We start from the raw sequence: 22,982 nt of genomic DNA on the forward strand, positions 1-22,982 counted from the left end.
ATATTCATGTTTGTATGATGCATTATTATTACATATATAGACTGTATATATGTATTGTAAAGTTTGTATTGATATAAGTATCATTATATATATGACTGTGTTATATGTATAGATTAGGATATTGAAACTAAGGCAAATTAAGTGACTTGACCAAAATAATTTTACAAATAAGTGTTTGACAAGTGATCAGATTTGAATTTCCAGGCATTGACAAACAATACATGTTTCCATCAAACACAAATCATGTGATTATGTGATCATATTATTGTTCTTAGAATGAATCTTAAGAGGACTCAGAATACATTGGAAGGACTAATCAAAAACATTTGGAGGAGCTGCATTTGGGATTTGATGGATTCTTTCTGAACATATACCAGCAGATACTAGCAAATACACAAAATCATGAAGATTATATAAACTTAGATAAAATTAAGTGAGATTTTTAAACTTTTTCTGTTCTTAATGTTCTTATTTCCTTGCATTGTCAACTTTTCATATTTTCTTTTTTTTTTTAAAGAGTTTTCAAGCAAGGCTGAGTTTGATGTGAAATTACTATGGTATGTAGGTTTCACTGTATGTATTTTTTAATATAGGAAATACAGAAGAGAAAAAAGAAAAGGTGAAAATTTAGAAAAGAAAAGAAAAAAACTTAGAAAATAAAAATAAGAATTGATGAAATTGGAATCAGAGAGGGAATTGATCATTATGAACTTAGGGCCTTTGAAAACTTCTTTTCTTTGATTTGTTTGATCAAAACTACTTGTCAAAGGAAAAAAAATCATCTAATAGAGTCCCATCTGTTTAAAATCCATGAAAAATGCAAAAACACTTTGTAATTCTATAAAGAGGTCCTTGGTTCTTTGAGTTTTAAATATGAGAATGGGAAGAGAATAGATCTGGGATAGTCTGTGAAAATGAAGGCTGTAGGGATTACCAAGGGGGTACAGTAGGGATATCAAAGTACCATTCTGTGATAAGAGTTATGACTAGTATAAAAGACACACAAAATGAAAGGAATGATAAGACTCAACAGATTTGAGTCTCCAGTGAATCCAGAGTTTATAAAACTGGGGACAGGAAAATATATTCGACTGAAAAGTTATGGTGAAGTAAGTTTATTATGCAGATACTATTTATTTATTTAGTGCAGATACAATTTAATAGGAACTGTTGCAAGATAAATGTGTTAACTTTTGTAGTACAACTAAAGCTTTCAATTCTGGTTATTAATGTTTTCTAGATGAAGGTGGTCAATAAATGGTTACCATTCTAGTAGTCAGTTGCAGTCCTTTCGTGTATTATTTATTATAGTTATGACACCAGGAAAATATTTTTAAAGGCTTGGGAGATAACATAGAATCCAAAGATACATTAATTAGGACTCTAAACCCTAGTCATTGTAATGAGCCTTAAGTACTGTGAAGCAGCAGAAAATAACTGAAACATACACCATACTCCAGTAGAATATGGTTACATATAAGCAGGGGTGAGTTAATTGATAGATAATTAGAAGAGGTGTTTTACCCTATGTATGTAGCCATGGAGAGCAATATAAATATCCTGTTGGTACTGCTACAAATCGGGTCTCTAATACCTTATGTAAACATTTAGTAGGCAGAAAAAGGGCTCTGCACTAGGGATGACTAATGAATTCTTCTTTCATTTAATCTGGACTTGTGTGCTGTTGATTCTGCTGTATCTGCCCTGTGGAATTTCCTTCTTCATTCTTACTGCTTCCTATAGGTCGCAAAACCCCCTTCATAAATTCCACAGGACTAGGACTAAGATATAGCTTTTCCTGGTCTATATTTAACTCTTGGAAATGCTGTGCACTGTATTAGAACTGTGAATATGAAGATTCCGTAGTACTCAGCCTATCAAGGACTACCTTGAGGGTTCTGCTTTATGATGCCTCAAGGCAAAGAAGGATCATTTGCCTCTCAAGTAGCCTTTGATCAGCTGCCTTTGAGCCATCAAGATGCCTTTGTCTTCTCTTCCAGCAACTATTTTGTCTCACATGATAGCTGTAAACAATGTGCCTCCTCCTCCACTTCGCAGTTTACCAAGTGAGTGAAGACTATGTCAAGGGTTTGTCATTGTTTCCAGTGGTATCTATCCCAGATATAAGAAACAGGGCACTTGTGAGTTGGTAGAGAGACAGGAGGAGTCATTTTGATAGAGTAGTGAGATGGAAAAAACATAGATATGCAAATCCTGCTTTGTCCTCCTGAAGTCATTTCAATTCTCTAGATGTCAAATATTTTACTTTGTAAAGTGAGGATCTTTATGACCTTTCAGAACTTCAAATAAGAAATACTTTTAGGGGTGCCTGGGTGGCTCAGTCGGTTAAGCGGCTGCCTTAGGCTCAGGTCACGATCCCAGGGTCCTGGGATACAGCCCAGCATCAAGCTCCTTCCCTCTCCCTCTGCCTGCCTGTGTGCCTACTTATGATCTCTCTCTGTCAAATAAATAAATAAAATTGTAAAAAAAAAAAAAGAAAAAAGAAATACTTTTAAAGAGAGAAGAAAACAAAGGCTTAGAAAGATCACATGGCTCATGAGTGATCAAACCCCTTGTTTCTGGCAGGTCTTCTAGTGTCTACCTAGTCAGTCTTACTGCCCTGCCCTTTGTGAGCTAATTAATACTTAATTTTCACTAGGAGAATTCTCATTAAAATTTTCCAGGAAAAAAAAAAAGGAGATAATGCCTGTTACTCTGCCTCTGAAATTTATTCCTATTCCATTTTATTTTTATTTTGTAGTCTTTGATTTATAATATCATAGGAATTATAGAGTTAAATATTTGAAGTTTATACAGTTGACAGTATTTTCTTATTTTATATAGTCAGTCTATACCTGGAACATTTTTCTCAAGACTTCTTGTCATAACTATCAAATTCATAGATCTATTATTTGATCACCAATATACTAATAATATGGAGTAGTCCAGTGATAGTTGAGATTAAAAAAAAATCTTCTGGATATCTTGATTTTTTTTTCAACTTCAATAAAGCATTTACTCTATTATTTAAATATTTATTGGGTAATTTGTTGTATGATTTGAAAAAGCTAACCTGTCTATTCTTTTATCTTCCTGTGATTGCTTACTCTTTAAAATCATTTTTTTAAAATTAATGATCATAGTCTCCAGGGGAAACGGTGCCAGAGGCAGCAGTTGACACCTTTTTGAAGGGGTTTACTTATGTCTTGAATAGTGTTAGACAAAGTCCTTATGTTAAATCCAACTAATTCTTATATATGCTACTTTTATATGTTTTTATTATAATTGTGAAAAAAATTCTTGAATGTGGTCAAAGTTTTGTATTTCTACATGAATTGAAATAAATATTAAATGTAATTTTGCCAAACCCACAGCTTCTATTGGACAGGTTTTATTTGTGCAAAAGAAATAAAGGTCATCCTAAGTCAATTTCTTTAGCAGCCTAGGAAGCACAATAGCTGGGAGTTAAAAGATCAAATTAATTTAGAATCAATGGGATGAGATATGTGCTACCTTCTGTAGTGTCTTCCAAGGACACTTAAGTTGTGTGAAGTGATAAAAAGATGAAAAATCAGCAGCAATTTAGATCTCAGAACAGAATAGAGCATAATGGAAAGCAGTGGAGCTCCCAGTTTTCCCTTTAGATGTTCCTACTTGATGTTCTATGTCTACGACTTCTCTTTGGAGACGTGTCCTGCTTGCTTAGTAACTGTGTCTTTGTGCTAACTCCAGCAAATTGACAATTTCCCTTAGCAAACTCTGTCTTTGCTGAAACAATGATCTCATGAAAGCACTCGTGAGGATGCTTTCAATCGATAATATGACTAAATCTGAATTATAAAGAAGATATAAATGGGAATGATTCAAATGCAATGGGCATAAATAGGAAGGTTCAGTTAAGGACCTTAAAAAAATCCAGCTAAAATTGTCTCCATTTGCAGATGACATGATTTTATATATAGAAAGCCCTAAAGACTCAACCAAAAAACTGTTAGAACTAATCAAGGAATTCAGTAAAGTTGCAGGATACAAAATTAACATATAAAAATCAGTGTTTCTGTACACTAACAATGAATTTTCTGAAAAAGAAAAATCAATCTCATTTAAATAGCATCAAAAACAATAAAATACTTAGGAATAAATTTAACCAAGGTGGCCAAAGATCACTACTGTGAAAATCATAAAATATTGATAAAAGAAATCAAAGAAGACATAAATAAATGGAAAGTTATCTTGTGTTTATGGATTGGAAGAATTAGTATTGTTAAAATTTCAGAATTTGTCTGTGGATTTGATGTAATCCCTATCAAGATTCAAATGGCATCAGTTACAGAAATAGAAAAAACATTCCTAAAATTTGTATGGAAACACAAGACTCCAAATAGCCAAAAATATTTTGAGAAAGAAGAACAAAGCAGGAGGCATCACATTTCCTGATTTTAAACTATCCTGCAATGCTATAGTTATTAAGACAGTATGGTGCTGGTATAAAAACAAATAGACCAATGGAACAGAATTGAGAGTCCAGAAGTAAACCTAAGCACATACAGTCAACTAGAATTTGACAATGGAGCCAAGAATACTCAATTGAGAAGATAGTCTCTTCAATAAATCATGGTGGGAAAACCTGGATATTCAAAAATAAAAGAATGAAACTTGACCACTATCTAACATTCACAAATATTAACTCGAAATGGATTAAAGACTGAAATATAAGACCTGAAACCATGAAGCTCCTAGAAGAAAACATAGAAGAACTCTTTGACATGGGTCTTGGAAATGCTTTTTTAGATATGACACCTAAAGTACAAGCAATAAAATAAAATTAAAGAAAGTGAGACTATGTCAAACTAAAAAGGTTCTGCACTGCAGAAGAAACCACCAACAAAGTGAAAAGAAAACCTGCACAATGGTAAAAGATATTTGCAAACTATATATCTGATAAGGGATTAATATTTAAAATATATAAAGAACTCATACAACTCAATAGCAAAAAAAAATAATTCAATTAAAAAATGGGCAAAGGACCTAAATAGACATTTCTCTAAGGAAAATATACAAAAGGCCAACAGATACTTGGAAAGATGCTCATAATTACTAGTCATTAGAGAAATGCAAATTGAAATTACAATATCACCTTTTAGAATGGTCATTATCAAAAAGACAAGAGCTAACAAATGCTGGTGAGGATGTGGAGAAAAGGGAACCCCTATGACCTGTAAATTGGTATAGCTACTATGGAAAACAGTATGGAGTATAAAACTACCATATGATCCAGCAATTTCACTTTTGGGAATTTCCAAAGGTAATGAAAACATTAACTCAAAAAGTTGAACTCTTATGTTCATAGAAACATTATTTATAATAGGCAATACATGAAAACAACCTAAGTGTTCACTGGTGCATGAATGGATAAAGAAGTTGTGGTACATATACACAATTGAATATTATTCAGCCATAAAAAACAAGGAAATCCATTTGCAACAATATGGATGGACCCTGAAGGCATTATGCTAAATAAGTCAGACAGACAAAGACAAATATTGTATGATCTCACTTACATGTAGAATCTTAAAAAAAAAGCCCATAGAAAAAGAAATCAGATTTGTGGTTACCAGAGGTGGGGGGTGGGGTGAGGGTAGGAGAAATTGGAGGAAGGTAATCAAAAGGTACAAACTTACAGTTGTCAGATAAATAAGCGATGTAATGTATAACATGATGGCTATGGTTAACACTGCTGTATGATATATAGAGAGGTTGTTAACAGAGTAGATCATAAGTGTTCTCATTACAAGGATAATTTTTTTTTTCATTTTCTTTTTATAGCTATGTGAGATGATGGATGTTAACCATACCTATTATAATCATTTCACAGTATATGCAAATCAAACATTTATGCTATACACCTTAAACTTATACAGTGATATATGTCAATTGTTTCTCATTAAACTGGAAAAAAAATCCAGCCATTATATATGTCCTTGCTTACTTTGGGTGAGGTTAGTTAGGTTACCTTTAGTGAATCATGTCTACCTTATCTATAAATTTTATATGTGAATATTTTAGGGCTTTTTATAGGCAATGTGTAAGCATTTTTCATGTTATGTTATTTCATTTATTTCTCACAAGATACTTATGGGGTCTGTAGTAAGTGAAACAATGGCCCCCAATGATGTGCATATCCTAATCCCCAGAACCTGTGAATAAACTATGCTACATGGCCAGAGAAATTAATGTTGCAGATGGAATTAAGGCTGCTAATCAGCTGACCTTGAAATGGGAGAAGATTCTGGATTTTGCAGTGAGCCCACTGTAATCAAAGGATCCTTCGTAAGTGGGAGAGGGAGGCACGTGACTTAGAGTCAGTGAGATTCAGGGTGAGAAAGGCTCAACTGGCCATTGCTGGCTTTGAAGATGGAAGGGGGGACATGAGCCCCAGAATTGGGGCAACCTCTGCAAGCTGGACAAGGCAAAGATATAGAGTCTCCCCTGGAGCTTCCAGAAGGAATGCAGCCCTGCTGACAACTTGATTTTAGCATAATGAGATCTGTTTCAGACTTCTGACTTTCAGAGCTGTAAGATCATAAATTTGTGTTTTAAGCTGATACATTTGTAGTAATTTGTTTCAGTGATACAAAACTAATACATGGTCCATTTTGCAGTGAAGGATAGTGAGGCTTGGGTTTCATACCAAGGTTCACACAGTTGTCAAGTGGTAGAGAATTTTTCAAAGTATCATTCATATGAATTTTCTCATAAAAACAACAGTCAGTAGCAGTATAGTTTCCTCCTACCCACCACCCTGATATCCCCTCCACATTTTGCAAGTTGAATGATATATATGTATTTGTTGCATTTTGCCGTTTCGACCATTTAGACACTCTTAATTTAAGGGAGAGAACATATCATGCATCTTTAAACACCCCTCCAGTACTGTCTTACTAATTTTGAAATCCAGATTCACAGGCACTCCAGGTAGTTATGCTTGAATCCCTTATACATTTTTTTCTTTAAAACTTTCCAGTCTTCTCCTCCTATAGTCTTTTTGACTTGTGTCTCAGGATTTTTCAGAGCTTGCTAACTAAGAAGGAGATGATTGTTCTCAAAAGCAAAAAGTCATGCCACTTTTTATTCTGAATGAGAATTGCTATAAAACCTTTCAGTTAGCAACATCTACAGTACTTTTACCACCTGGATGAAATAGCATCTGGGTCTAGGTACACACATGGCCTGTTATTATTAGAAGTTGATATTCTGAAGAGACAAAGGGAAGAAAAATGTCTTTTTTTTTTTTAATAGAAGGCAGGGAGCTGTCCTTTAACATTTGACTGGAGGAAACCCTTTACACACTTATCATTAGGAGTATGGTCTAGTTAGCTACCTTTGTTTGGGTTAATCTGCTATGCTATTTTCTTCATGCTTATTAGGCTTATCCTTCTGAAAAGGACAAGTTGAAATATGCACTTTACATTTTAACTACTGGTTTATCTGGGAGAAAATTTTTTTTCTTTTTCTTTTTCTTTTTTTTTTAAAGATTTTATTTATTTGACAAAGAGAGACAGCAAGAGAGGGAACACAAGCAGGGAGAGTGGGAGAGGGAGAAGCAGGCTTCCCGCCGAACAGAGAGCCCAGAGCCCAATGTGGGGCTTGATCCCAAGGCCTTGGGATCATGACCTGAGCTGAAGGCAGACGCTTAATGACTGAGCCACCCAGGCACCCCTGGGAGAAAGAATTTCTGTACTTTAACAAAAGGGTTTTTTGATTTGTTTTTATTCCAGTAACAAAAAAGTTTTCAGGTTCGCAAGATATTTGTAAGTACATCTTGCTTTTTCCAACATAGGAAGACATAGAAGGAAAAAAATGGCATTCAAGAGAAGACCAGAGATAACTTCAAGGAATTTAGAAACAAGATAGTACTCCTAAGTGAATGTTTTCCTTGTGTTTTTTTTTTTTTCATTTTATGATGTACATTTACAGAAAACCTGAAAAAACTGTGTCATCATTCCTAACACTTCAAGGACATTTCCTGTAATTTGAGAGACTTTCAGTTTTTTAGTAGCTAAAGATGAAAGGAGTTTCAAGATATATATTTATCTGGAAAAGTAACTGTTGCTCCATTTTAAAGTTTTAAACCATTCAAATCCCAGGAGTGCAAGTAAGAAAAAGGGTGGCCTGTCAGTGGAGAAGACAGAGAAGCTGACTGTGTAATGTATACAAGAAAACAAAGTTGAAAAACAGAGCTAAGAGATGAGACTGGATGTTCCGAGAAGAAATAAAAGATGGAAAATGTGGTTGAATGTTTGTATATGTCTCCGTGTTTATATAATCAATAATAGTCCCTGTGGAAAATGCTACTTGATTATTTGGGAAAAGAAGTATCAGAAAATTATTTTCTCAACTTTATTTTTCAATGTAAAAGTCACTTTTTTTTTAAATCCCAAAGGAGAAAAGATGAATGTTTTATTGAAAAAACCAAGCATTTATTATGTTTTTTTTCTTACCACTCATAACTATCTCAATGTACTTGTACTTTTTGTCAGAAAGTCTTGAGTGACCTTTAGAAATTAAGTAATGGCAACTTAAACTTGAGTTCAAATCATTTCTGGGGATTTAGGCAGGAAACCCTGCAGTAGACTGCAATGCATTGCAAATCAGATGTCTCCTCTAGTGGTCACACTAGGTCACACCTCAGGTCTCAGGCTACTGCTCTGTTCTAGGCAGTCTGTCTCAGAAATACCTTCTGCATTAGTCCTCTGTTCCCTTCAGCCTCCTAAACTGGATCTCCATTACCTTTGACTGACCTGATCTCTGGACTTCCTTCCAACATATATTATGGACCAGATTCCTTTGTTTATTTATTTTTTAAAAATATGATGATTTACAAGGGAATTTGATCATGTTAACTGTCCACTCAAAAGCTGTCAGGGTTCTACTCTCTTCCAAAACTTAGATTACAATCTGTTTTCTTCAATCTGGCATTTAAAATTCTCATGCTTTGGCTAAAATCTGTCTCTCATGTTCTAGACATTCAGTTCCGTTGATAGAACTCTCCAGTACAGCTAAAATGCTTTGATTGATGTTCTTTAAACCCATCTGCAGTGCTGCTCAAGGGGACAGGAGGCCTTTCTAGGTTCAAAGCAACATTCAAATGACCATTTTTGGCACATCTGCTCCAAAGGACAAAGGACAGAATCGCAATCTTGCAGAAGGGCAGGGCCCGGTGTCCCTTTCCGTGGGAGCTCTTCTCACACCTGCTGAGGCACAGCATAACAACCCTCTTTGGCCGCCAGCATGGTAGTTCAGGTTCAAGGTAATGAGAATCACATAGGGCAGGTGCTGAATTGTCCTGACTTAAAAGCCTCATACCCTGAAGGAGCCAGTATTTCTTATTAAAAAAAATCTAGGCACCGTTTCTAAGTTTCCTGCCAAGGAACTTCCCAGTTACAAGAGTCACTGTAGTTTCCATATCTTGGCCATTGCAAATAATGCTGTAATAAACATAGGGGTTCATATATCTTTTTTTTTTTTTAAGATTTTATTTATTTATTTGACAGAGAGAGACATAGCGAGAGCAGGAACACAAGCAGGGGGAGTGGGAGAGGGAGAAGCAGGCTTCCCGCCCAGCAGGGAGCCTGATGTGGGACTCGATCCCAGGACCCTGGGATCATGACCTGAGCCGATGGCAGACGCTTAACGACTGAGCCACCCAGGCGCCCGGGGTTCATATATCTTTTCAAATTCATGTTTTTGTTTTCTTTGAATAAATACCCATAGTGGAATTACTGGATCTATGTTGTTTCTATTTGTGATTTTTTTTTTTTTAAAGATTTTTTATTTATTTATTTGAGACAGAATGAGAGAGAATACATGAGAGGGGATAGGGTCAGAGGGCAAAGCAGACTCCCTGCCGAGCAGGGAGCCCGATGCGGGACTCGATCCAGGGACTCCAGGATCATGACCTGAGCCGAAGGCAGTCGCTTAACCAACTGAGCCACCCAGGCGCCCTCTATTTGTGATTTTTTGAGGAACTTCCAAGCTGTGTCAACTGTAGGTCATAAAAAAAATTAATAATAAAAAAAAGAGTCACTATAGTCAGGGAAGTCCATTTCAGTGACTCTCCATTAGGTATTTGTAGATCATCTATAGTTTCTCTTGGTCTAGACGGAACTCACCAATCAGGGGTCATTGTTATCATAGCCGATGTTACCTAGCAATCTAGTTGATAGCTCTACCTTTATATGGTCTCTAGAGATCAGAGCTAGAGAGTTCCCACACTAGGGGAAAGTTACTCTGTGAGTTACACCATTGAACTCTTCATCATACTCTGGTACTTTAGCTCATGTTTCCTTTTGGAGTTTCCATCTATCTTGCTCTATTTTTTTCTGTCATTCCAGTTCTTTAAAATTCTGGTCAATGACTTTAATCTCTGCAAAGACTCTCCTGGCCTCTCCAGTATGAAATAATGTCTTCCATATCTCTAAACTGTCCCTTGTACTTTTTCTATACCTCTTCTGTTATTCTTATCACCTTTTAACCTCACACTAGATACTTCATAGACATATGCTTTAGGGTTATGGTTCTTATTAGATGAATATCTGGAGATAAGTGGTTATCCTTCACATGTCTTTGTATCTCCAATGCCTAGCATGCAGGTGATAAGTAAATAGCAGAAGCATGAACAAATCTTACACAATTTATGGGGATTTTGGTGAGTAGGTCTCTTTTAAAAATTATTATGTAGTAATGTATGCATCAGGCACAAGAGAATATTGAAACATTAAGTGAGTCTTCCTCCCAACCCATACTCCTAATCTTACCCTCAGAAGTAACTATCATGAAAACATATTTTTTCTTGAAACTTTTCATGCATATTCAAGTATGTAAATACATATGCACACACACGTGTGTGTATTTTTAATAGTAAAATATGGTAGGACATTTTTATTACCCTATATCATACCTTTATTTTTCACTTAATAATATCATGTTTTATGAAGGCCTTTTCATGCCAATATGTAGATATGTACCTTATTCATTTTAGTGGCTATATTATATTTCATTGTTTGAATATACCAAAATACTATTAATGGATGTGCTATTTAACCTATTGTGTCTCACCTTTAAACCCACCTTTCTATATATTCTGCTTTGTGATGCTGAGGCTGGGGCTCTGCAAACCAGTTTTTCCCAGAAAGCCAACTGGCTTCCTGTTAGGATCTGTCAATAGCAGGTGTTAGAGGGAGATTGGAAGGCAGAAGCAAAGTTAAGGAAAGTGTTTGTCCTTTTGTTTTCTATTTCTGGTTTGCTTCTCCTTGTGTCTCTCCAGCAATGTCTTTTTCACCCAAGCAGTGGCTGTTCATTCCAGCAGCAGCAGTTAATTCCATTTGCAGTTTTCCCAGTGTTCCCAGAAATAACTTAATTGCACCCCCTCAACAATTCAGCTCCAGCTGCTGGCTCTGTCCTTGGAGGTCCAAATCTCAGCTTCTTAAGACCATTGCTCCCCGCTTCTAAGTTTTAGTAATTCAACCTCTTCCCTTTGCTTCATCAGCAAAAATAGTGTGGTAGATGCCTTCTGCATATTTGCTGCTCCCTTTTTGTCTCTTCAGTTCTCCAATATCTGACTAACTGTTCTTTGTATCATTTTTTTTCCATTGAAATTGCTGGTGTGGTTTCAGTCTCCTGATAGCTAGATCCTTACTAGTTCAGAGGGAATTTGTTTCTAGTTAGTTTTGCTGTTAAAATCAAATAAACATCTTGTACTGTTTTTTTTTTTTTTGCTAAGCAAGTGTATTAATAGAACTGCATGGCCAAAGGATGTGTGCATTTTAAATTTTGATAACTATTAACAAATTGTCTTCCAAAGGGGTTGCACTAATTCCTACTCCCACCATCAGTATATGCAAGTTTCTATTTCACAACATTTATACTAATATGCATTGTAAAACAAACATTTTGCCAATAAATTAGTTGGAAATAGTTTTAATTGCTCTGTAAGTTTGCATTTCTTTAAGAGTGAGGTTAGAATCTTCTCATATATTTGTGGTCATGTGTATTTATGTGAACAGCCTATTTACATGTCCCTTGCCCATTTATTGAGGTTTATTTTTCCTTTTATTTGAAAGAAATCTTTGTGTATAAAAGAAATTAGCGCTTTGGCATGTACTTTACAGGTATTTTTCTCAGTTTGCATTTTTTTCATGTTTATGATTTTTGTGTCATACAAACATTTTAGATTGTCTAGTTTTTGTCCTCTGTTATTGATTCTTGATTAGAATGCCATTGTTCACACTAAGATTAAAAATAATTCTTCCATGCTTTCTTTTGTTAGTTATATAGTTTTATTTTTAATATTAAGCTTGTTAAATATTTAGTGCATCTAGAATTTATTTTTGAATAAATTTACTTTAGAATAGTGATGTATGGCTGCAAATTAATATTTTTCCAAATGACCAATCAACTGTTCTAACACTATTTGTTGAGTAATCTTTTTCTACTAATTTGAAATGCCAGTTTTTATTGTATGCTAAATTTTCATATGCATTCTGGATCTATCTCTGGAAACTATTACTTTTTTCCACTTATCTCTTGTCTCTTTATGCATTTGTGTTGAATTGTTATAATTTTTGAAGCATTATTACATATTTCAGTATCTGGTAAGATTAACCTTTACTGATTACTCTTTTTTGGAAAGACTTTTTCGGGCCTTTCTTCTTGGTTTATTTTTCTATAGATCTTTAGAAATATTTGGGCTTTTTCAACAAATAAACATGGGTATTTTAGTTGGAAATGCATTAAACTTAAAGATTCATTTATGGAGAATTGATATCTTTATGATATTGAATATTCCTGCTCAAGAACTTGTATTTTTGTAATATTCAACCTTCCTACTTCCAGTTTTTGCAAGTGTCTTATGATGCAACAATAAAATTTATTTCTGGGCATTTTATCTTTTTTTCTTTGTTATTATGAATGATATCTTTTCTCATTATATTTTCTAACTACAGAAGTCATATGAGAAAGTTATTAAATTTTTGAAAATAAAATTTAAAAAGTTTGAAACTGCAATCTTAAATGTTGTTAAGTTTAATGTAGAGAAACTTATTTTTTCAGAGCCATTTGACACTCCACTTTCCTTAAATATTTTAGTATGTATTTCTTAAAAACAAGGAAATACGCTTATTACATAATCATAATACATCATCAAATTAAAAAAAATTAACACAGTTACAGATACTGTAATCTAATTCTTAGACCCCTCCCATTTGAATTTAGCCAATTGTTCTGATAATGATTTTTATAGTAAAAAGATCCTAAGCAGGGAGCCTGATGTGGGGCTTGATCCCAGGACCCCAGGATCATGACCTGAGCCGAAGGCAGACGCTTAACCAACTGAGCCACACAGGCGCCCCTATTCCAAGGATTTTAATGAGTTATTATCATTACATATTTTGATGTCTAGATAGTTCACAGTCTGGCCACTGGAGATGCCTTCATTTTGGTCTAACCATTTCCGTGCTTTCTGGTACAGTAAGATTTTTCAGGCTCATCTTGTGCTTTCCCTATCTGAGCCCTAGAACCAACTCTCTTGAATTTATTTTTTTCTACAGTTCTTCCTGCTTTATAAACCCATTAATTTCTGCTTTTCTACTTTCTTCCTTGCATTTCTCTTGTTTTAATTTTCTTTTCCTAACTTTTTGAGTCAAAATGCTTAATTCTTTTGATTTTATTTTTTGTCTTTTCTTGTAATATAAATATTTTGGGGAATGCATTTTCACCGGAGAAAGACTAATTATATTCCATAGGTTCATGAAAACATTCCCTATTTTTACCTTCTTGATATTTTATAGTTTCAGTTTTGATATGCTCTTTGATTTAAGAATAAATTTAATATATGTTTAATATATCTCATTAATTATGTAATTTATATTTATATCCTCAGTGATTCAGTTGTTACTTGATTTGTAGGTAAGAAGGAAGGAAAGTTACTGTGGAGGTTGTTTTGTCTCCATTTATTCCTGAAACTTTTGCTTTATGAATTTTAATGTTATATAATTTGGAACACAAAACATTTAATAGATTCCATACCTAAACCTGTACTTCTTGATTTATCAACTTAGACAATGAATATTCACAACCTAGTATAAAATGAGAAGAATTTCCCTCTTCACATCATGATTTGATTAGTAAGAATATTAATGTCTAAGTCTTTGACTAGTTGCATTCATACCTTCAAATATTAAGGTCCCATTATTTTTAAATATTCTTTAAATTGTAAATATTAATTATTTACTATGTGAGGGTGTTTGTACAAGTATATTTTATGCTTTCACTTCTCTGCTGAAACTTCCAAGTTGTTACTCATTACTATTTATACCCTTTTTATTAGAATCTATGAAGAATTTATTATTTGCATTAAGGCTTACAGAATTTACTTACCCTTTATTAGTATAGTGTCCATACTATTTAAGCTTCAGTTGTATGTTTATCAAATTGTATTTTTCAAAGAGATCTTACAGTACTTTATATTCTCTGAGGTCTTATATTTATTTATTACCTTTTTAGTTATTGGAGAATAAAACTCATGATATATTCCCTCCCCCCATTTGTCTTACTGTTTGCCAAGACTTTGCTATAGAGAAGACTAAGACCGCACTGGGTTTTGGCTAGGTGCTAAAATAATTGTTTATCTTCAAAACATAGTAACATTTAATTATTCACTCAGTCCAGAATATCTGGTCTCTTTGTAAATCATGTATTATGCTTTCTTTTTCCCTTTCTGGGTCATGGTATTTGATTCTTCATATTCAAGTCTTTATATGAGAAAAGTGTTTTTATATGTTTGAGCATTTTTTTCCTGTACCATCATTTCTGTTTTCTTATTCAGAAAAAGTTTTCACGTATAATCTCTGTTTTCTATCTTCATTTATCATTTTCTCTTTTTCTTTTCTCTATTTGAATGTTAGCCTTTATGTTCTGATTATATTAAATATTCCCATTTTTGCTATTTCTAACATAAATTTTGTCATAATTTTATCTTTCTCTTCTTTCCTAAATATAGCCTATTTGTAATTTCTTTCTGTTGTCTTATTTATATTTAATGTCATGTAGCTCTTTGTTCTTCTTTCATCAAGGATGTGTGTGTGTGTGTGTGTGTAATTGGAGGGCTTTCTCCCCACTTCCACTATTTATTCTGATGCATATTATTTGATTTTTATTTGGTAACTTAATTGTTTCTCATTGTTTTTCACACTTTCCCTAGGGTATGTTTTTCCTAGGTTCCCAGATTATTGAATGGTGGTTATTTTTTGAAGATAGGTTACTTGCTTGAAAAAAGATAGCAGTAGGGAGTAAGCTGGTACAACAGACAGGTTGAATTTTCTTGTATGTTAACTTTGAATACTTTCTCATCAACTCTGTTCTATGCTCTTCCCTAAATGATATATCTCTAATTAGTACTGTCATAATTCATATTCCAAAGGTTTCTTGGTAGTGACTTGACATCTATTTTTGAGTATAGTTGATACATAATGTTACATTAGTTTTGGGTGTACAACTTAGTGATTTGACAGGTTTATACATTATGCTATGCTCACCATAAGTGTAGCTACCATCTGTCCTGTTCCATCGCTATTACAGTATCATTGACTATATTCCTTATGCTGTTTATTTGGCCTCTATTTCTCTTCAGTGACTGAGACAAGCTGTTTCTGTGTTGATTGCCACCTAACATTTGTCCTCCTACCACTACAACAACCTGATTCTTAAAAAAATATGAGTATATGTGAAATTCTTATTCGGCTCTACATTCCTTATATGTCATGGGCTTTGGGTTCCTGTTAGTCTGTCTAAGTCTCAAGAACTTCCCATTTCAAGTAGGATTTAATTGGTTATATTCTTTAGGGCTATACAACCTTCCCCTAAAGAACTCTGCTTGTTTCCTCAAACAAGATAAACTTTTGTACCTCTTTTAAAGTTTATTGAAATTACACTATTTAGCTGGTATTTTTCAGTTTGTAGTTTGGAAATATGGTAAATACTCAGTATTTTTTCCTTTTTCAAGTTTTTATTTAAATTCCAATTAGTTACTATACAATGTAATATTGGTTTTAGCTGTAGAATTGAGTGATTCATCACTTACATATAACACCCAGTGCTCATCACAAGTGCCCTTCTTAATAACCATCACCCATCTACCCCATCCCTCTGCCCACCTCCTTTGCAGCAACCCTCAGTTTGTTCTCTATGTTAAGAGTCTGGTAAATACTCAGTTTTAATGAAAATCAAAATTATTTCCTCTTTTTACCCTTTGTTATTTAGTGGGCTCTTTGCCATGGTGAGATTTTTAATGCCGCAAAGACATTGGCATGATCTTCAATCTTACGTAGAAGAGAGGTAAAATGATTAAAGTATGATAACCTGCAAGGGGCAGGGAGTGTGTGTGTGTGTGTGAGAGAGAGAGAGAGAGAGAGAGATTTTAAGTAAAGCTTCTGTTATCCTGAAATTGATTTTCAAGAATGACGTTCATGTGAATATTAGTGGAGTGCAGGTTAGAGTTTTGTGCTAGAGAGATTGAGTCAAGGATCCTAAGTGTATGTGTGATAGCTGGACATGCAGGTGCAGGTAAGATTGTGGAGGAAGAGGATCTAAACTGAAAAGATAGAGGCATTGAGAATGGATTCATGGACAGTGAAGATGAGCCAGTAGAGTAGTCAAATGAGGAAGAAGCAAGCAGGGAGAGAATAGTGTCACAGAAGCCTGGTAGGTAGGCTTCACCAGTGCCAGATGTCACACAGAATTTAGTGCAAGGAAGACTGAAAAGAGGTTATTAGACTGGAAACTATAGGATTTCCTATATTTTTAATGAAACAAATTTTAATGAATAATGAAAGTGGAAGATAAATTATAGTGAGTAGAGAAGTGAATTTGAGTTGAGGAAATAAAGATGAATGTAGATTACTTTTCCAAAATTGTTGGATATAAAGGGAAGTTATTTTGATAATTTGTTGCATAATATTTCCCTCTTCTCTTCCCTCCTCAGTTAATATATGTATATTTTAACATCATAACCCACTCAGACAAGGGGCAGGAACAACATAAGCCCACTTATGTAATTGTCCATGTTGTACATCAGCTTTTAGTTATAGAAGTCCTTGATTAGGCTGTATTCCTTTGCCTCTTGATGGTTTATTTAGCTGACATTTTTCAGGTCCCTTATGTTTATTCAATGTTATTTTGAAGGATAATTAACTTGGTTATTTTAGAAAACAAAATTAGTTGAAGAGAAACAAATACACTATTTTTTTTAAAGATTATTTATTTGAGAGAGAGAGAGAGAGCATAGGGAGAGGGGCAGAGGGAGAGGGAGAAACTTAAGCAGACTCCGTGCTGAGTGTGGGGCCTGGTGTGGGGCTCTATCTCATGATCCTGAGATCAAGACCTGAGCTGAAACCAAGAGTTAGATGCTTAACCGACTCTGCCACCCACATGCCCCAAAACAAATACACTATTAATCATCAATGTTTAATTCCCTATTATTACACAAATCTAGACTTACTTATCCAAGTGTATAGAATTAGTCATGCTTATAGTGTCTGATGGATCATTTATTTTCTCCATGTTCTGTACTTCAGTCCTATGCTAGAATTTACCACCTCCTTTTTGGTAGAAGTACTGCTACTCTTACCATAAAAAAAAAATATTGATAATGTTTCTGTTGTTATTGCTGCTGAACTGTTTCTTTGTGCTCTGAATATTGCATTAAACAAAGTTCTGCTTATCACTGGATTAGTTATCAGTGTATCCTGCAAGTACTTTTGAAGAGGTCTCAGCTTTCTGTTTTCCAGCTAAACATACCCTGACAATTCCACATGGTCACTGTCACATTTTCTCTTTGGCTGTGCTGTCCATCTCTTTTATGTTACCCAGTAGCCACTCCAATAAGCCTAATTTCCCAGTAAATAGTGGTTTTGCATTTACATATTTCTAAGGCTTCACTTATTCTTAGCTTTTTTTCCCCTTTTAAGGGAAAGTTTATTGGGGAAAAATAGTTTAATTTTATTTTAACACTCACAAGACCCATTTTTAACAAATTTTTATAATCCCCACAAAAAGCATACGTAATTGATTCTACCGCACGAATTTAAAAATACATATCTACCCCTGGATGGACATTTTTATAAACAAAAGATCACCAGTGAGTCACTCGGATAAAACATTGGATTTTAGTTTCTCTATTTCAATAATATATAGTGAGCATTATATCTGTAAAGAAAATTGGTTTTTTAATTGTGCCATGAATTTCTTGTTCTTTGTCTCTAGTTTAGGATTTACTTTGTAACCACCCTTTTATATCAGCTTCTAATCTTTGAAACAAACTGTGGTCAAATCTGTGGTTTTTACCCCTGTCATAGGGTTAAGCTCCCTCTGCTTCTGTCAAAAGCCCAGCTAAGACATATTCATGAGGGAAAACAAGACTGGAAAACAAATGTAAACTTAGTCCCTCTGAAACTCCTTAAGCTTTATCCTGGTATTAAATTTGATCACCAGAAAAGCTTGACTTCTGCTCTCTACAAAGTTATAATTTCATGTTGAAATCTATTGACTTTTTTCTTTTTAATGAAACTGCTTCAAAGACAAGACCCATTATGTTGTTCAACACCCTTTATATAAAGTCCCTTGTCACAAATACCTCCTGGAAATGAGAATCAGTGAAGAAATTTTTTGGTGAATTGTAAAGTGTCCTTCTAGGCTGTGAGTACTTAGTATATAAGCTAGTCTGGTTTTGAGTTTACTTGGCTGTGCCAAGTTTAGGGCAAAGCCTTACCCTCAAGTGCTGTAGCTTTTCTCAGGCAAGTTGATGATTCTCAAGTTTTCTATTCTCTGCTAGCAATTCTTAGTCTTATAATATCCATCCTGTGATTTTTTTTTTTTTTGGTAAGCTATTTTAACTGAAGGATGATTTTTAAAATCCCCCTTTTAAGCCAGGATTTCTCAAACCTTGAACTTTTTTTTAAAAAATATCTATGGCAACCATCCCCTTTTCCTGTCCATACCAGACACCAGGGCTATTTCTGATTCTGTTTTTAAACTGGGTTGGGAAATTGGACTAAACTAATACTTCGTAGAAATCTCTTCTTAATCCATCAATCTAAAAATCTACTATAATTAAAATTTTATATAATATCCTGTATTGGAAATATGAGTATACTTAAAAGTATTTTTGATAAAATGTGGCTATAACTTGGTTCATTTAAAATAATTATTCGATATGTTGCTAAAATGCAATTAGGTAATTTTCTGATTCATAAGACTTAACTGAGTATTATAGGTAAGAAAATAACCTAAATCATGTTATTAGTATTTTCAAGTTTATTACATGGTAATAATTTATGTGGATAGCAACCAGTTTTCTGTTTAAATTTCTTTTATCCCAATTTCATTTTTAAAAAAGTAGTATATGTTATTGATGATTAATTTTAGATCACAAAAGGCTTAAAAATGTTAGTGTAATTCAATAATTTGAAATTAAAATTGATAAGTTTGTACATGTCAAATTCTACTGGGATATGGTCAAAAATACATTTTAAAAAGTTTAGAAGTGCATTAAGCTGCTGATTTTCTCAATACCTTTTCACTAAGGAAAGGAATAATGTGCATGTTGGTATTACTGCTTTCTGTTTTACAACATTTCTAACAGCATGCATTCTCCTGGAGAAAGGGGAGGACCTGTGATGTGAGTGCCCATCACTGTAATGATGCTTATCGTACTCAATACTCTATCTTCCTTTTCATCTCCTTTGAAGGATGTCAGTTCTTTCTGGCACTGAAGGAGAATTGCAATTAGTTTGCTTCTTGGCTATGATTACTATCTTTCTGCTCTTAAGGGATATTGTGTGATTTGCTTACACATTAACTTCAAATGGGATTGCAAACTGAATCCAGATATTGGAAGGTGCTCTGAAGAGGGCTAGTGTAAGATGGGGGCCTGCATGAATTGAATAAAAATTAGTAGTATTGCAGAGAGAGAGACAGAGACAGAGACAGGGACCTCAAGAAACTCTTCTTTGAATTGTCATGGCATTGTCAGTCCACATTCTAAAGGTATAGGATGGGGATTCTGAAAGGCTTTCTTCCAGAGGAGGGACATTATATGACACATATAAACTCCAAAAACAAACAAACAATGTCAGACCAGATTTGACATCAATGAAAAACATTACACTCTTTTTTTGTATTATTTAATCACCTTATTCAGTTCTGCTTGTATATCAAAGACTGGTAATAATTCACTACCATGGTCACTGAATTCTTTTACTATGATGAATGTTTGGAATTAAACTCTATTTATAATTTTGGTTAATAAGATTACAGAAAATTACTCAAATTTTTAATTGATTTTTTTTCAGAGTTGAAAATGTCTAAGTACATTGATTATGGCCAGTTGAATGCATTGTGCCATATAAGAGGACTACAATCCAGGTAAGTTTCTCATGTGTTTCTTTTTCTTTCATTCAAATGAATATGAACATGTTTGTTTTATGGATAAAGTATAGTAGTAAACTATTGTTGACTCCATAGGTACTTGATTTACCACATAGATAAAAAACATTTGAAAACCTGGAGGTTATTTCTCCAGATTAAAGGGGCAGAATATATGTTATATTTTAAGGAAACAATTGAGTGTGAAGCAAACATAATTCATCCCTAGCTGAGCCCTTTCTAGTACTTAAAAAACAGTCATAAGGGAAGAAAGCTTTAAATGGTTGGAAACACAAATCCTGAGTGAAATAAGTACTTCAGCAGTGCTTAGGAGATACCCACTTGAAAGATACTGGAGCCAAAGAATTAGGAAATATTAGGGCTCAAAGCTCAGGATTCCTAAGGTATATGATACTTGAAGATATAATTTGAAAAAAAAATTATTGTTTTGCCAACTCGGTTTCCCAGTTTGGATTTTTGAAATTATAAAACTAGTTAGTTTCTTACATATCAGTGTCCATCCACTCTTCCACTTTCCTTTATTAAGAGAGGACCTTGCCTCATCTTTAATGGGACCACTGAGAAAATGCCCCTATCTATTCTATTCTATTCTCTTCTTTATGATAAGTGCCCTTCTTAATTCCCATCACCTATGCCCCCCGCTGCCCCCACCCACTTCTCCTCTGGTAACCATCAGTTTATTCTCTATAGTTAAGACTCTGTTTCTTGGATTGTCTCTCTTTTTCCCTTTTGCTCATTTGTTTTGTTTCTTAAATTCCACATATGAGTGAGATCATATGGTATTTGTCTTTCTCTGACTGACTTATTTCACTTAGCATTATACTCTCTAGCTCCATCCATTATTGCAAATGGCAAGATTTCATTCTCTTCTATGGCTGAATAATATTCCACTGTGTGTGTGTGTGTGTGTGTGTGTGTGTGTGTGTGTATACACCATATCTTCTTCATCCATTTATCTATGACAGACATTTAGGCTGCTTCCATAGTTTAGCTATTGTAAGCAATAAACATAGGGGTGCATGTATTCCTTTGAATTAGTGTTTTTGTATTTTTTGGGTAAATGCCCAGTAATATAATCCTGGATCATAGGTTCTATGATTAAAATCATTCTATTTTTAACTTTTTGAGGAACCTCCATACTGTTTTCCAGAGTGGCTACACCAGTTAACAATTCCCACCAATAGTGTAGAAAGTTCCTTTTTCTCTACATCCTTACCAACACTTGTTTTGTGTTTTTGATTTTCTTATGTTTCTGATTTCAGATTATTTCTGTATCTTCATTGATCTTGCCATTTCTTCTTTTTTTTCAGAGAAAAGGAGGAGGACTTGCTTCTTTTATATTTCTTGGATTTCTCCTAAGAATGATTTTTTTTTTTTCCTATGCCACTTATGCCTCCTCCTCACTCTCAGTGCCTTTCCACACAGGATGAAGAATCAAGTCATGCCACTTGGTTTGAATCCGGCTCAGACACTCACTGAATGTGTGACCTTGGGTTGGTTACTTAATTTCTCTTTACTTCAGTTTTCTTATTTTTAAAATGGAGATAATAATAGTACCTATTTTACAGAGTTATTGGGATGACGAAATGAGCTAACATATGTTGAGTAAACAGGGTCTGGCACATAGTGAGAGCTATATAAATGTTATTTTAAAATGATTATTGCTATTCAAAAAGGCTCATCCAAGTTTTTAAGTGTTGAATTTATCTTATATGCTGTACCCTTTTCTAACACATAAGAAGCTAGTTCAGGCTTTTGGAGCCGAATGCCTTTTGTGCTGTCATTTTCCTTTTGCTTTTTCGCCCAGACGTAAAAAACTAAAAACAAAAAACAAAACATGTTTCTAGACCTCTCCCTCCACCCACCTTGGGTGATCATAGTAAGAGAAATTGAATCATCTAGATGTGGAACTGCCAAAGTATCCATTCTACATAAATCTTATCAGCCTTTGTCTTCCTGGTTTGATAATCTTTCCTAAGTAGTGGTCTCTCATCAGACAATCAGCTGTTCCAAGCCCAGTCTGGTGTCCTGCTTGACTTCCTTCGATTAAGTTTTACATTTACTGTGCCTTTTCTTAGACACCAAATCCCGTGAATTTCTTGGATGTTTTCTTTTGATGCATTGGTACACACCAGGGGTCTGGGAGACGGCATGTTTTCGGGTACTTATATATATATATATATATTGGGTTTAGGTTTAGGTTTAGGTTTTAGGCTTATGTTTTAGAAACAGAATATAAGATTACAAATACAAACATAAATTTGAAAATGAGTATCTTTTTAGAATAAGATAATAAATTACAAAAGATTAATGATGGCTTGGCAATACAGTCCTTTTTCCTACCAAGATTTCTTTATGCAGTTTATCAGAAATATATACATTGAATTCTTCCAGAATTACAAAGCTTTCAATTGATTTCCACAAATTGGGAAGAGATTTAAGAAAAATGTATTCCTTCATATTTATTCTTTATCTATTATATG

The 22,982-nt window shown here is 34.1% G+C and overlaps 1 protein-coding gene across 1 annotated transcript in view; it reads left to right on the forward strand.

The window, feature by feature from the left end:
* The first annotated feature begins 776 nt into the window (after positions 1–776).
* The window catches only part of CNBD1 (cyclic nucleotide binding domain containing 1), a 314,879-nt gene continuing 292,673 nt past the window's right edge, over positions 777–22,982 (forward strand). The window contains exons 1-2 of the mRNA XM_081817128.1: positions 777–2,066; positions 20,406–20,478. Of these exons, the coding sequence (XP_081673254.1) occupies positions 1,979–2,066; positions 20,406–20,478 (161 nt within the window). The 5' untranslated portion in view covers positions 777–1,978. The remainder of the gene's footprint in view (positions 2,067–20,405; positions 20,479–22,982) is intronic.

This window comes from Leptonychotes weddellii, chromosome 4 (assembly GCF_054177405.1).
Source record: "Leptonychotes weddellii isolate Sample4059 chromosome 4, ASM5417740v2, whole genome shotgun sequence".
NCBI lineage: Eukaryota > Metazoa > Chordata > Mammalia > Carnivora > Phocidae > Leptonychotes > Leptonychotes weddellii.